Below are 13,530 nucleotides of genomic sequence, written 5' to 3'. Positions count from 1 at the left end.
ATGTTAGAGTCCGGAGATGCAGGGAGAGTCTTTCTGCGAAACCATCCCGACTCATGTTAACAGCTCCTTAGCAATTAGCGTTGACGAGTTTCACTGCCTGCTTTCTTCACTCAAGTCCATGTCAGAAGGGAGGCTACTATCTGTCACACTTGAAGGGCTGTGTTCTTGTTCCATGGCGTAGATTCCGGTAAGATCGTTTCATTTTACTTTGATGTGTGAATGTAATGTAAACGCAGAAGTCAGGGTCTCAGTGGGACTCCTATTATCTTTATGGAATCAAGGGTTAATATCTCCTGAGGGGGGTTGTTGAACAGGGGGGGACTTTTAATCATGTTTGTTATGTGATTCTATCTGCTAATGTGTAGTGACGTTTGGGCTCGTGGCTATATCGGAACATAACAGCCTTTTTTTGTCAGGCTGCGCTGCTCTTGTGGTCTTGGCGTGCTTTTCTCTGGCCTGCACAGTGTATCTTGTGACTAGGCATCACGTTCTGCACTCCATTTCCATATTCCTGACTGCGTGGCGACGGAGAGTGTCAGTTTTGCTAGTTGTCTGGGTTCCAGGAGCCAGGAGGTGGTGAGTGCCCCAACCATTGGGGGTGTAAGGTGCCGTTTTTATTTTTTCTTCTATCTATAATTTCTATTCAAGTTATGGAGGATTCTGATTTTTTGGAGACGGACTTCTTGTGAAGAGTATGAGATGGCCCAAGTAATCCATGCCCATCATTTATGTTCCGAATGCCGCATTAGAGTGCTCTCTTCTCCCGCAACAGGGAACTTAGAGTCCGCCGAGCCATCCACCCCTGGGGATCCCACATCCCATGAGGCGCATGCCCTAGAACCTTCCCTAGCTACGCAAGCAGGTGTCCCTAATGCCGTTACCCCTTCTCAGAAAATTGGCGCATTTACATCTTCCTCGTCAGGTGTGGGATCATCTGGGTCAGTTCAGCCATGTGGGGAAGCGGTTTTCTCGGAAGCTTCAGGGGCCCAACCCTCGGGTCGAGGTCGTCAGTCGCCCCGGCAGAGGTAAGTCTTGCTTTTCGTTATAGACTGGCATGCCTTCGTGTCCTACTGCAGCATGTTTTGGCGGTGCTGGAAGATCCCAATCCTAATAGGTTGAGGGATCCTCAGTCTTCTGTTTCCGGACGGAAAGCTGGGTTAGACGTGGAGGGATGAAGTTAATCTCTTTGTCGTCTCCAATTTACTTTCTTTTTGGGGTATCTTATTCAAGTCCTGAGCTTCGGGAGAATGGGGTATATGATTGGCTGGTCCTGTTAGTGTGCCCATTCTTATTGGGCGTTCACCTGAGGGTGCTGCCCTCTTTTTCTTTGATCTGGTAGGATGTATTTATTTATTTTTTGAGAAGCTCATGTCTGTTGTAATTTTTCCGTTGGGAAACATTTCTTTTCTGGAATTTGATACTAGCGATTTTGGGGTCGCTTGGGCACTTCTGCAGAAGTTGCATGTTAAGGTGTTAGTATATTGTTATGTCTATAGTTCCGTTTGTCGATTCCTATTGGGGTTTCAATTGTTTGTGGCCTGGAACAGTGCTGAGTGCCCTATGTAGCAGGCTGGTCCTGGTCTGGCGCTATTTTCTGTTCCATAAGGTCTATATCATCCACGTGGTGCCGGTATAACCGGCTGTCCTGGTTGGGTGGTTAGTTGCTCACTCGGATGAGGAGTTCGTTATACTCTGGTTTCTCTTCAGATCGAATAAAGCTTTTGCCTTTACTAAAGATTTCCGTGGAGAGGAACATCCATGAGTTTCAATTTTTTTTTTTTGAGGCTCTGACCCTTGCAGGGCTAAAACATGGTAGAGGAGGCCTTTCGTTCTTAGACGTCAGTCTTGTTCCCGTTTATTCTTTTGGGTGGGGCATCAGAGGAATTGTACTCAGTCCTCATTGTCCTGTTCCTGATTGTTGGCGGGGTTCCAGAAGCGGATTCTGCTAAAAATTACTCTGAAGGGTTCCGGAGGCCACGGAGTTAGGGTTCTCCATTCCCAATGGGACTGGAGGTTTAGATAACTCCTTGGACATCTGGGGTACCAGGTTGGGGCGATTTTTATCTCCTCTATGGTATTCTTATTGGACGTATTTTTGAGTCCTTGATGGGTCGAGAAGTCTTAGGCTTCTTTTTTCCCCTTCTTGGGGCTGGTTGGGGGGGTCATCTGTTCGGGAAGTTTGGATATTTACGGCCCTTTTCTTCCTCCTGCTGTTTCTCATCTGCTCCAAGGTTTTTGGGGCTCTGGAGAATGCGTTTGTTTCCGTTTTTTCCTGGAGCTGCACTTACTAAGATGTCTTGATTTTATCTGTCGTTTGCCAGGAATTATGATGCTCGTCCATCGTTAATTCCTTGAGCTGTGGGGGTTTCCGGGAGGTTGATCCTGTTGGGATTGTTTGGAGACTATTTTATATTCTCAAACTGGATTATCTAGTTTTGAGATCTAACTTTGGGGGGTTGTCCCTCGGACTGTGGTTGCATCTCCTTCGATGCAGGTTCTCCGTATGAGGTATCCCCATGGTTCCTCAGGGGTTGCTACCGTTTAGCCGGCTCTGGTTTCCGGATGTCTGGTTTTCCGGACATGTTTCTTGTCTTGGATATCTGACCGCATCTCTTAGATGGGTCTTGGGCGGTTTAGTCCTTCCGGTTCTGAGACTTCCACTTGCCCGTTCAGGTTTTTTTTCTCTTATCTGAGACTTGGAAATAGCCTGATGGGTAGTTTTGCTGCCTAGCAAGTGGGAGATTGAAGTCGCAATCTGTTGCAGCTATTTGCACCTTAAGGAGTGCTCGATGGCTGTTTGTTTTTCTACTGGGCCGGCTGTTGCAACCAGGTGGTTCCTCTACAATCGGTATTTCCTTTGCTGTCTGTCTGCTGCTGCACTCTCCATGCCTGTGGGCGGGTGATCGGTTCTATTTGGCTTCTCCTCCCCTTTGGGAGATTCGGGCATACCACAGTATCCACCTAGTGCCCCGGAGGTCTTCCTCTGTTAAGTGGGGTCCCCCCTGTCTTGCATGCAGGATGTCATGAAGGGTTGGATTCTGGTATCGTGCCGTCACTGTTGATTCAGTGTAGTCGCTTTTTTGTTGGGGAGTGTCCCTTCTGGTTGGGTAAGGATCTGTGTCTGTGTCCTGGAACCCGAGCTCATCCTATGTTCTGTCATAGCTTAGTTGGTTAGCATGCCAATATTGTTAGCAAATGGTGGAGTTTGCTCTAACCATTGGTAACGTTCAAATTAATTCCTCTCCTTCTTCCTTACTAAAGATCTGGGTGGTCCGGGGAATGGTTTATTGCCCTGCTTTCGGACATTGCCAGTCGCATTGGTGCTGAGTCCATTGCCTCAGAGAGAGGGTCAGAGGTCTGTCTGTTTGGTTGAGCCTGGACCGCGTATCTTACTTAGATCTTGTGTTCCCTCCTTAACTGGGAGGCTTCACGGTGTTTCCTTCCTCAGCAGGGGGCTTTCTCTGCTGGTTTTGCATGCTCTCCTACTTCTTTGTTTTTCCTGGGAGGGAGTGGGTTTTTACACTCCTTCGAATTTGTCCTCTGTGGGAGTCCTGGTGCAGTTCCTAGCTTGGTTGGCTAGTGTTAACAGCTGGAGTCCGCTAGGCTTCTGTTGCAGAGGGAAGCCTGTGGCTTCATCGGGAGCACGATAAAATGTATGATGCTATTTTTAGGCAGTTCCCGGGGGTGGTTTTTATCCCTTGGTCGCTCTTTCATAGTGCGGATTGCATGCTGTGTGAGGGATGGGGTCTACATTGTCTCTCTAGGTCTCCAGGGTTGGGACGTTACATGGCCCCTTGGACTTCCATTCCGATAGGGGTAGGGTTTTTTCCTCCCTTATCTTTGTTCGGGCGTTGGAGTTCGTCCTCTATATGTTTTTGACCTGTTGCAACATTTGTTTGAGCTTGGAGTTCAGCTAGGGTTCCTTTTACCCTAGCATGTTGGTCTTTAGATCTCTGTTGAGTTATTGCTCCTCTTCCCTTCAGGGGGTATGTGGAGGTCCCCTTTCCTCGGGTCGGGTGTAAGTTTAAGTGTGGGCTTGGAGCCTGCAGGACTTGTCTCCTCTGAGGCTTTCTGCTAGGTGGAATCTACTGATTCTGAGCGGTCTCTAAATTGGGCCTTGCTGGTATTAACTGATGGGCAGTTACCTGGTCCTTTCAGACTTTATACTTCTGTTTATGGTGAAGCAGTTGTTTTTGTCAGGTGTTTGGATAGATTCAGGCTGTGGTGCCCTCCGAATGGGCCGCCTCATCTACCCGCCCTTTTTTGCATTCAGTGTCCTCTATAGCTTGGGTATTGTTTTCCCAAAAGTAATTAATGCAGCTGTGGACTCTCCCCGTTTAAGAAGAAAAACGTAAATTATGCTTACCTGATAATTTTCTTTTCTTCTGACAGGGAGAGTCCACAGCTCCCGCCACACGTTTTTATATGGGGTGGCCGTTTATTTATTTTTTATTCTTCTGGCAGCTTTTTCACCCTGATATTTCTACTACTGTTTCTTGTTCCCTTGGCAGAATGACTGGGGGATGAGGGAAGTGGGGGAGGTATTTAAGCCTTTGGCTGGGTTGTCTTTGCCTCCTCCTGGTGGCTAGGTTCTGAATTCCCAAAAGTAATGAATGCAGCTGTGGACTCTCCCCATCAGAAGAAAAGAAAATTATCAGGTAAGCATAATTTAAGTTATTTTTATTTTGCTGCCCAAATTACCCCCTGCTCTGCGCTAGGTGCTTTGCCATGTCTCACGGCATAAGAATGAGGCTGGTATTGGAGCCTATGGAAGCGTGCTCTTATGATTGCAAGGCTTCCAGGCAATGCTAATGCAAGGTTGCATTTGCATTGTGCCTAATTTGTAATACCAGTGCACATTACGTGCGCTGGTATTACTGAGTGGAACGTAAATATTGCGCTTGCGAAAGCGCAATATTGCACTCCACTCGTAATCTAGGCCTAAATGTCTTAAGGGTGTTTTTTTTTTTAACAAGTATGTAATTGTGTTAACCTAGGGTGTATCCATAAGCTCATCTCGTGATTATTAGAGCTAACAAAACACAAACATATGTTGTGTCACATGTCTAAGAGACCTGCTTTTCATCACCTTTAACATAAATATTTTTAAATATCTAGAAATGCTAGCAACTGCTTTCAGTAAACAGATTGGTAAATTTACTGAAAACTTCAAAACTTCATAATTAAAATAAATAAATAAAAAAGGTACTGATACAAACATACAACTTACTCATGACTAATGGTATACACAGAGCTTCTCCAAACATACTAGTTATATATTTAAAAAGGTGCACTAGATAATGCTAATGTTAATTAAAAGCATAATGACATTAAAGAGAAATAAGAGGAAAGACATGATGGATTTTATAACAGCCATATGTCAAAACAAATGTATAACACATACATGTATATCACAAGATCATTCCATAATGCCTGGTGGTATAATGTCCTAGAAAATCTTACTAGGTTACAGAAATATTGGTAGATTAAAGGGACATGGAACCCAATTTGTTTCCTTTTATGATTCAGATAGAGCATACAGTTTTAAACAACTTTCCAATTTATTTATATTGTCAAATTTGCTTCTTTGTCAGAAAGACAGCAATGCACTACTAGGAGCTAGCTATAGCCATATAGTCAGCCAATAACATGAGACAAATGTGTGTAGCCACCAATCACCAACTAGCTCCCAGTAGTGTAGGATATTTGCATATTCCTTGTCAACAAAGGATACCAAAAGAACAAACTAAATTTGAAAATGGAAGTGAATTTAAAAGCATTTTAAGATAACATGTTCTTTCTGAATCATGCAAGTTTATGTTTGACTTTTATAAACAGCGCTTTGATTATATCACCTCTTCAAAAAATGTCACCAGCTACTGAGATTTATGAGTAACTTCAAAGTAGTAGAAAATAAATAAATAGTATATGGCACCCATCTTCCATTCTCACAGGTTCCATGGGCTCATGTGGGTTATGATTTTAAATACAAATGTTGCTTCCAATTGTTGTAGCTCAGTGCAAACAAAACCATATTTATATCAAAATGCTACATGGAAAATGAACCATATTTAATAGCCCAACAAGCAGTGATATATGCTGAGGAAAACTTCATAATGTGTTTTATAAAAGGAGAATGCAATATAAAACCATTTCCATGTCCCAATCTAGGTCAAATGTTGGGAGCATGACTTAATAGGGAGTGGCTATGAAATGTTATGTCAACATATTTAAATGGGAACACTGACTTTCTTTCATTGCCACAGAATGTTTTCTTATGGGCAACACTCAGTAGCCATCTTACATGGACACATTGTCATTGCATTCTGGCACTTTGTCCTTAGCCAGCACGGTCACAAACTGTATCAAAATATTTAGTGGCATTGAAATAAAGCCAGTGGGCAGTGTCCTCCTTGCAATTCACTTTAGCATTTCTAAAGAGACAATATAGAATGCAGCTGAGCCCTTGGGGCGGTGACACCAAATCTGGACAATCACACATTATCTAGGATTGGGGCTAGATTTATTAAAGCTGAGGTGTATAGGGGCGCCTATACGCGCCCCAATACGCCTCAGCTCGCCTGTGGTGGGGCGAAAATACCTGCAGGTATTCGGCATTGCACACGAGAGCAATTTTGTGATTGGCTGTGCGCGGGCAGGAGCTGTCAATCTCCTCGGTCTGACTAGACCGAGGAGATCGAATTTCGCCAGATTAGAGGTGGCGAAGAGGCTAAGGAAGCAGCGGTCTAGTGACCGCTGCTTGATAAATGAAGGCGAGCAAGTTCTTGAGAGAACTTGCTGCCGTAGGGGCTTAATAAATCTAGCCCTTAGTGTAAAAGTAAGTCTTTACTTCTAAATAGCTGAAATGTTGCACTTGATAGGGAAAACGACACACAGTTTTTACGCATGTCAGTTGTTTAGTATTAATTAAAACTCAAGTGGAAGGTAAAGTCAAACACACGTAACATTGAGCAAGGTTTTGTTTTGTTTACTTTTGTTGTATTTGTTTTCCCCACAGTATCTCAATGTGCCAGATTATGATAAACAGGTTACAGACCAGATATCAATCTTAGAGGAAACTCTCAATGTTCAAGAAAAAGTAAGTACAGAAAACATAAATGATTTCACAATAGTTTTAATAATGATACCACAGGTGTTCCCTGGGGCTCTTACTCTAAATCACTGGTTCCCAAACGTTTTATGATCAACACCCTCTTGGTTCCATAAACTCACCTTGAAGGCTTACCTTACACCATAAATATATTATTCTGGAGAGCAGCCCACAACCAAAATGAAGATAAAGACATGATACAATTTGAAAGCTTAACATTTTAAACATTTATTCAAATTTAATAAATACATTTTGTTTAATTGATTACAAATTGTTATCTTGATCTTGTGATACCAGTTTTTTAAAGTTGATAGTCACTGTACAAGAGTCTTATATGTCACATTTTTAATGTGATGGATGGGCTTGATGAAGTGATACCAGTTTTCCAATGTTTGGTTTCATGTCACTTAGATGAAGTCTTAAATAAAAGCTTTACAATACAAAGGGCCAAATTACGAGTGGAGCGCTAATTTATGCTCCCACTCGAGAGTTAATTCCGCTTAAAGGAATCCTTTGCGCTCATTGGGTTGCGCTGGTATTACGAGTTGAAAGTAAACTGTTTTCGTTCGAGCGCTAACCCGACGAGCGCAAAAAGCTGAAGTAAAAACACCATGTGCACATTTACGTATTCCCCCATAGAAGTCAATTGAGAAAAAAAATTGGAAAAAACACACCTCTCTCGCGCACACCCGATCACATATTCTCATGTGCGCTAACCCGACATAAAAATATGAATATTTCACATTCCAATGTTCTTCACATACAAGAATATGTTCTATTTAGTCATAAATACATATTTCTTCTGTTATGTGTGATCAGTCCACGGGTCATCATTACTTCTGGGATATAACTCCTCCCCAACAGGAAATGCAAGAGGATTCACCCAGCAGAGCTGCATATAGCTCCTCCCCTCTACGTCAGTCCCAGTCATTCTCTTGCACCCAACGACTAGATAGGATGTGTGAGAGGACTATGGTGATTATACTTAGTTTTTATGACTTCAATCAAAAGTTTGTTATTTTAAAATAGCACCGGAGCGTGTTATTACTTCTCTGGCAGAGTTTGAGGAAGAATCTGACAGAGATTTTTTACTATGATTTTAACCGGAGTCGTTAAGATCATATTGCTGTTCTCGACCATCTGAGGGAGGTAAAGGCTTCAGATCAGGGGACAGCGGGCAGATGAATCTGCATTGAGGTATGTGGCAGTTTTTATTTTCTGAATGGAATTGATGAGAAAAGCCTGCCATACCGTTAAAATGACATGTATGTATACACTTCAGTATTCTGGGGATGGTATTTCACCGGAACTACTGTGTTAAAGGTCACTAATCCTTTTAATAACTATTCTCATGTTAAACGTTTTTGCTGGAATGTAGAATCGTTTACATTGCTGAGGTACTGTGTGAATAAATATTTGGGCATTATTTTCCACTTGGCAGTTTTTTGCTTTAATTGTGACAGTTTCGTTTCTCTTCACTGCTGTGTGGGAGAGGGAGGGGCCGTTTTTGGCGCTCTTTGCTACGCATCAAAAAATTCCAGTCAGCTACTTTTATATTTCCTGCATGATCCGGTTCATCTCTGACAGATCTCAGGGGTCTTCAAACTTCTTTGAAGGGAGGTAAATTCTCTCAGCAGAGCTGTGAGAATTCTTATAGTGACTGTGAATAAAAAACGTTGTTTTGTTTTCTTATGTACAAATTTAATTAGTGTTGTTTTTTACTAATGGGAACAAACCTTTGCTAAAAGTTGTGTTGTTTTAAAGTTTAATGCTATAACTGTTTTTCAGTTCATTATTTCAACTGTCATTTAATCGTTAGTACCTCTTTGAGGCACAGTGCGTTTTTTTGCTAAAAAAGATTATAACCAAGTTGTAAGTTTTTTTGCTAGTGTGTTAAACATGTCTGACTCAGAGGAAGATATCTGTGTCATTTGTTCCAATGCCAAGGTGGAGCCCAATAGAAATTTATGTACTAACTGTATTGATGCTACTTTAAATAAAAGTCAATCTGTACAATGTGAACAAATTTCACCAAACAGCGAGGGGAGAGTTATGCCGACTAACTCGCCTCACGCGACAGTACCTGCATCTCCCGCCCGGGAGGTGCGTGATATTTTGGCGCCTAGTACACCTGGGCGGCCATTACAGATAACATTACAAGATATGGCTACTGTTATGACTGAAGTTTTGTCTAAATTACCAGAACTAAGAGGCAAGCGTGATCACTCTGGGGTGAGAACAGAGTGCGCTGACAATGCTAGGGCCATGTCTGATACTGCGTCACAGATCGCAGAGCATGAGGACGGAGAGCTTCATTCTGTGGGTGACGGTTCTGATCCAAACAGATTGGACTCAGATATTTCAAATTTTAAATTTAAATTGGAGAACCTCCGTGTACTACTAGGGGAGGTCTTAGCAGCTCTCAACGATTGTAACACCGTTGCAATACCAGAGAAACTGTGTAGGTTGGATAAATACTTTGCGGTACCGGCGAGTACTGACGTTTTTCCTATACCTAAGAGACTAACTGAAATTGTTACTAAGGAGTGGGATAGACCCGGTGTGCCGTTCTCACCCCCTCCAATATTTAGAAAGATGTTTCCAATAGACGCCACCACTCGGGACTTATGGCAAACGGTCCCCAAGGTGGAGGGAGCAGTTTCTACTTTAGCTAAGCGTACCACTATCCCGGTGGAGGATAGCTGTGCTTTCTCAGATCCAATGGATAAAAAATTAGAGGGTTACCTTAAGAAAATGTTTGTTCAACAAGGTTTTATATTACAACCCCTTGCATGTATCGCGCCGATTACGGCTGCGGCAGCATTTTGGATTGAGTCGCTTGAAGAGAACCTTAGTTCCTCTACGCTAGACGACATTACGGACAGGCTTAGAGTCCTTAAACTAGCTAATTCTTTCATTTCGGAGGCCGTAGTACATTTAACCAAACTTACGGCTAAGAACTCAGGATTCGCCATACAGGCACGCAGGGCACTGTGGCTAAAATCCTGGTCAGCTGATGTTACTTCTAAGTCCAAATTACTTAATATACCTTTCAAGGGGCAGTCCTTATTCGGGCCCGGTTTGAAAGAAATTATCGCTGACATTACGGGAGGTAAGGGCCACGCCCTACCTCAAGACAAGGCCAAAGCTAAGGCTAGACAGTCTAATTTTCGTCCCTTTCGGAATTTCAAGACAGGAGCAGCATCAACCTCCACTGCACCAAAACAGGAAGGAGCTGTTGCTCGTTACAGGCAAGGCTGGAAGCCTAACCAGTCCTGGAACAAAAACAAGCAGGCCAGGAAACCTGCTGCTGCCCCAAAGACAGCATGAACCGAGAGCCCCCGATCCGGGACCGGATCTAGTAGGGGGCAGACTCTCTCTCTTCGCCCAGGCCTGGGCAAGAGATGTTCAGGATCCCTGGGCACTAGAGATCATATCTCAGGGATACCTTCTAGACTTCAAATTATCTCCCCCAAGAGGGAGATTTCATCTGTCAAGGTTGTCAACAAACCAGATAAAGAAAGAAGCGTTTCTACGCTGCGTACAAGATCTGTTAACAATGGGAGTGATCCATCCGGTTCCGTGGTCGGAACAAGGACAAGGGTTCTACTCAAACCTGTTTGTGGTTCCCAAAAAAGAGGGAACTTTCAGGCCAATCTTAGATTTAAAGACTCTAAACAAATTCCTAAGAGTTCCATCGTTCAAAATGGAAACTATTCGGACAATCTTACCCATGATCCAAGAGGGTCAGTACATGACCACAGTGGATTTAAAGGATGCTTACCTTCACATACCGATCCACAAAGATCATCACCGGTATCTAAGGTTTGCCTTCTTAGACAGGCACTACCAGTTTGTAGCTCTTCCATTCGGATTGGCTACGGCTCCAAGAATCTTCACAAAGGTTCTGGGTGCCCTTCTAGCGGTACTAAGACCGCGAGGGATTTCGGTAGCTCCGTACCTAGACGACATTCTAATTCAAGCTTCAAGCTTTCAAACTGCCAAGTCTCATACAGAGTTAGTTCTGGCATTTCTAAGGTCGCATGGATGGAAAGTGAACGAAAAGAAGAGTTCTCTCTTTCCTCTCACAAGAGTTCCATTCTTGGGGACTCTTATAGATTCTGTAGAAATGAAGATTTACCTGACAGAAGACAGGTTAACAAAACTTCAAAATGCATGCCGCGTCCTTCATTCCATTCAACACCCGTCAGTAGCTCAATGCATGGAGGTGATCGGCTTAATGGTAGCGGCAATGGACATAGTACCTTTTGCACGCCTACACCTCAGACCGCTGCAATTATGCATGCTAAGTCAGTGGAATGGGGATTACTCAGATTTGTCCCCTACTCTGATTCTGAATCAAGAGACCAGAAATTCTCTTCTATGGTGGCTTTATCGGCCACACCTGTCCAGGGGGATGCCATTCAGCAGGCCAGACTGGACAATTGTAACAACAGACGCCAGCCTACTAGGTTGGGGCGCTGTCTGGAATTCTCTGAAGGCTCAGGGACTATGGAATCAGGAGGAGAGTCTCCTACCAATAAACATTCTGGAATTGAGAGCAGTTCTCAATGCCCTTCTGGCTTGGCCCCAGTTAACAACTCGGGGGTTCATCAGGTTTCAGTCGGACAACATCACGACTGTAGCTTACATCAACCATCAGGGAGGGACAAGAAGCTCCCTAGCAATGATGGAAGTATCAAAGATAATTCGCTGGGCAGAGTCTCACTCTTGCCACCTGTCAGCAATCCACATCCCGGGAGTGGAGAACTGGGAGGCAGATTTCTTGAGTCGCCAGACTTTTCATCCGGGGGAGTGGGAACTTCATCCGGAGGTCTTTGCCCAAATACTTCGACGTTGGGGCAAACCAGAGATAGATCTCATGGCGTCTCGCCAGAACGCCAAACTTCCTCGCTACGGGTCCAGATCCAGGGATCCAGGAGCAGTTCTGATAGATGCTTTGACAGCACCTTGGAACTTCAGGATGGCTTATGTGTTTCCACCCTTCCCGCTGCTTCCTCGATTGATTGCCAAAATCAAACAGGAGAGAGCATCAGTAATTCTAATAGCACCTGCTTGGCCACGCAGGACTTGGTATGCAGATCTAGTGGACATGTCATCCTGTCCGCCTTGGTCTCTACCTCTAAGACAGGACCTTCTGATACAGGGTCCATTCAAACATCAAAATCTAACTTCTCTGAAGCTGACTGCTTGGAAATTGAACGCTTGATTTTATCAAAACGTGGTTTTTCTGAGTCGGTTATTGATACCTTGATTCAGGCTAGGAAGCCTGTTACCAGAAGGATTTACCATAAAATATGGCGGAAATACCTATACTGGTGCGAATCCAAAGGTTACTCCTGGAGTAAGGTTAGGATCGCTAGGATATTGTCTTTTCTCCAAGAAGGTTTAGAAAAGGGTTTATCAGCTAGTTCATTAAAGGGACAGATTTCAGCTCTGTCCATCTTGTTACACAGACGTCTGTCAGAAAATCCAGACGTCCAGTCCTTTTGTCAGGCTTTAGCTAGGATCAAGCCTGTGTTTAAAGCTGTTGCTCCACCATGGAGTTTAAACTTAGTTCTTAACGTTTTACAGGGTGTTCCGTTTGAACCCCTTCATTCCATTGATATAAAAATGTTATCTTGGAAAGTTCTGTTTTTAATGGCTATTTCCTCGGCTCGAAGAGTCTCTGAGTTATCAGCCTTACATTGTGATTCCCCTTATCTGATTTTTCACTCAGACAAGGTAGTTCTGCGTACTAAACCTGGGTTCTTACCTAAGGTAGTCACTAACAGGAACATCAATCAAGAGATTGTTGTCCCATCCTTGTGTCCAAATCCTTCTTCAAAGAAGGAACGTCTTTTACACAATCTGGATGTAGTTCGTGCCCTCAAATTCTACTTGCAGGCAACTAAAGATTTTCGCCAAACTTCTTCCTTGTTTGTCGTTTACTCTGGACAGAGGAGAGGTCAAAAAGCTTCTGCTACCTCTCTCTCTTTTTGGCTTCGTAGCATAATACGTTTAGCCTATGAGACTGCTGGACAGCAGCCTCCTGAAAGAATTACAGCTCACTCCACTAGAGCTGTGGCTTCCACTTGGGCCTTTAAGAATGAGGCCTCTGTTGAACAGATTTGCAAGGCTGCAACTTGGTCTTCGCTTCATACTTTTTCCAAATTTTACAAATTTGACACTTTTGCTTCTTCGGAGGCTATTTTTGGGAGAAAGGTTCTTCAGGCAGTGGTTCCTTCTGTTTAATGAGCCTGCCTATCCCTCCCGTCATCCGTGTACTTTTGCTTTGGTATTGGTATCCCAGAAGTAATGATGACCCGTGGACTGATCACACATAACAGAAGAAAACATAATTTATGCTTACCTGATAAATTCCTTTCTTCTGTTGTGTGATCAGTCCACGGCCCGCC

The 13,530-nt window shown here is 43.6% G+C and overlaps 1 protein-coding gene and 1 non-coding gene across 2 annotated transcripts in view; both read left to right on the top strand.

Moving 5' to 3' along the window:
• CFAP43 (cilia and flagella associated protein 43) overlaps positions 1 to 13,530 on the top strand; it is a 491,704-nt gene that overhangs the window by 430,109 nt on the left and 48,065 nt on the right. The window contains exon 36 of the mRNA XM_053717078.1: positions 7,019 to 7,099. Coding sequence (XP_053573053.1) covers positions 7,019 to 7,099 — 81 coding nt within the window. The remainder of the gene's footprint in view (positions 1 to 7,018; positions 7,100 to 13,530) is intronic.
• Positions 1,688 to 1,804, top strand: LOC128665311 (U5 spliceosomal RNA). The gene has a single exon (XR_008403075.1). It is a non-coding gene; the product is annotated as a U5 spliceosomal RNA (small nuclear RNA).

Source organism: Bombina bombina, chromosome 6 (assembly GCF_027579735.1).
Source record: "Bombina bombina isolate aBomBom1 chromosome 6, aBomBom1.pri, whole genome shotgun sequence".
Classification (NCBI taxonomy): Eukaryota; Metazoa; Chordata; class Amphibia; order Anura; family Bombinatoridae; genus Bombina; species Bombina bombina.
This window is presented reverse-complemented; position numbering and strand designations above follow the sequence as displayed.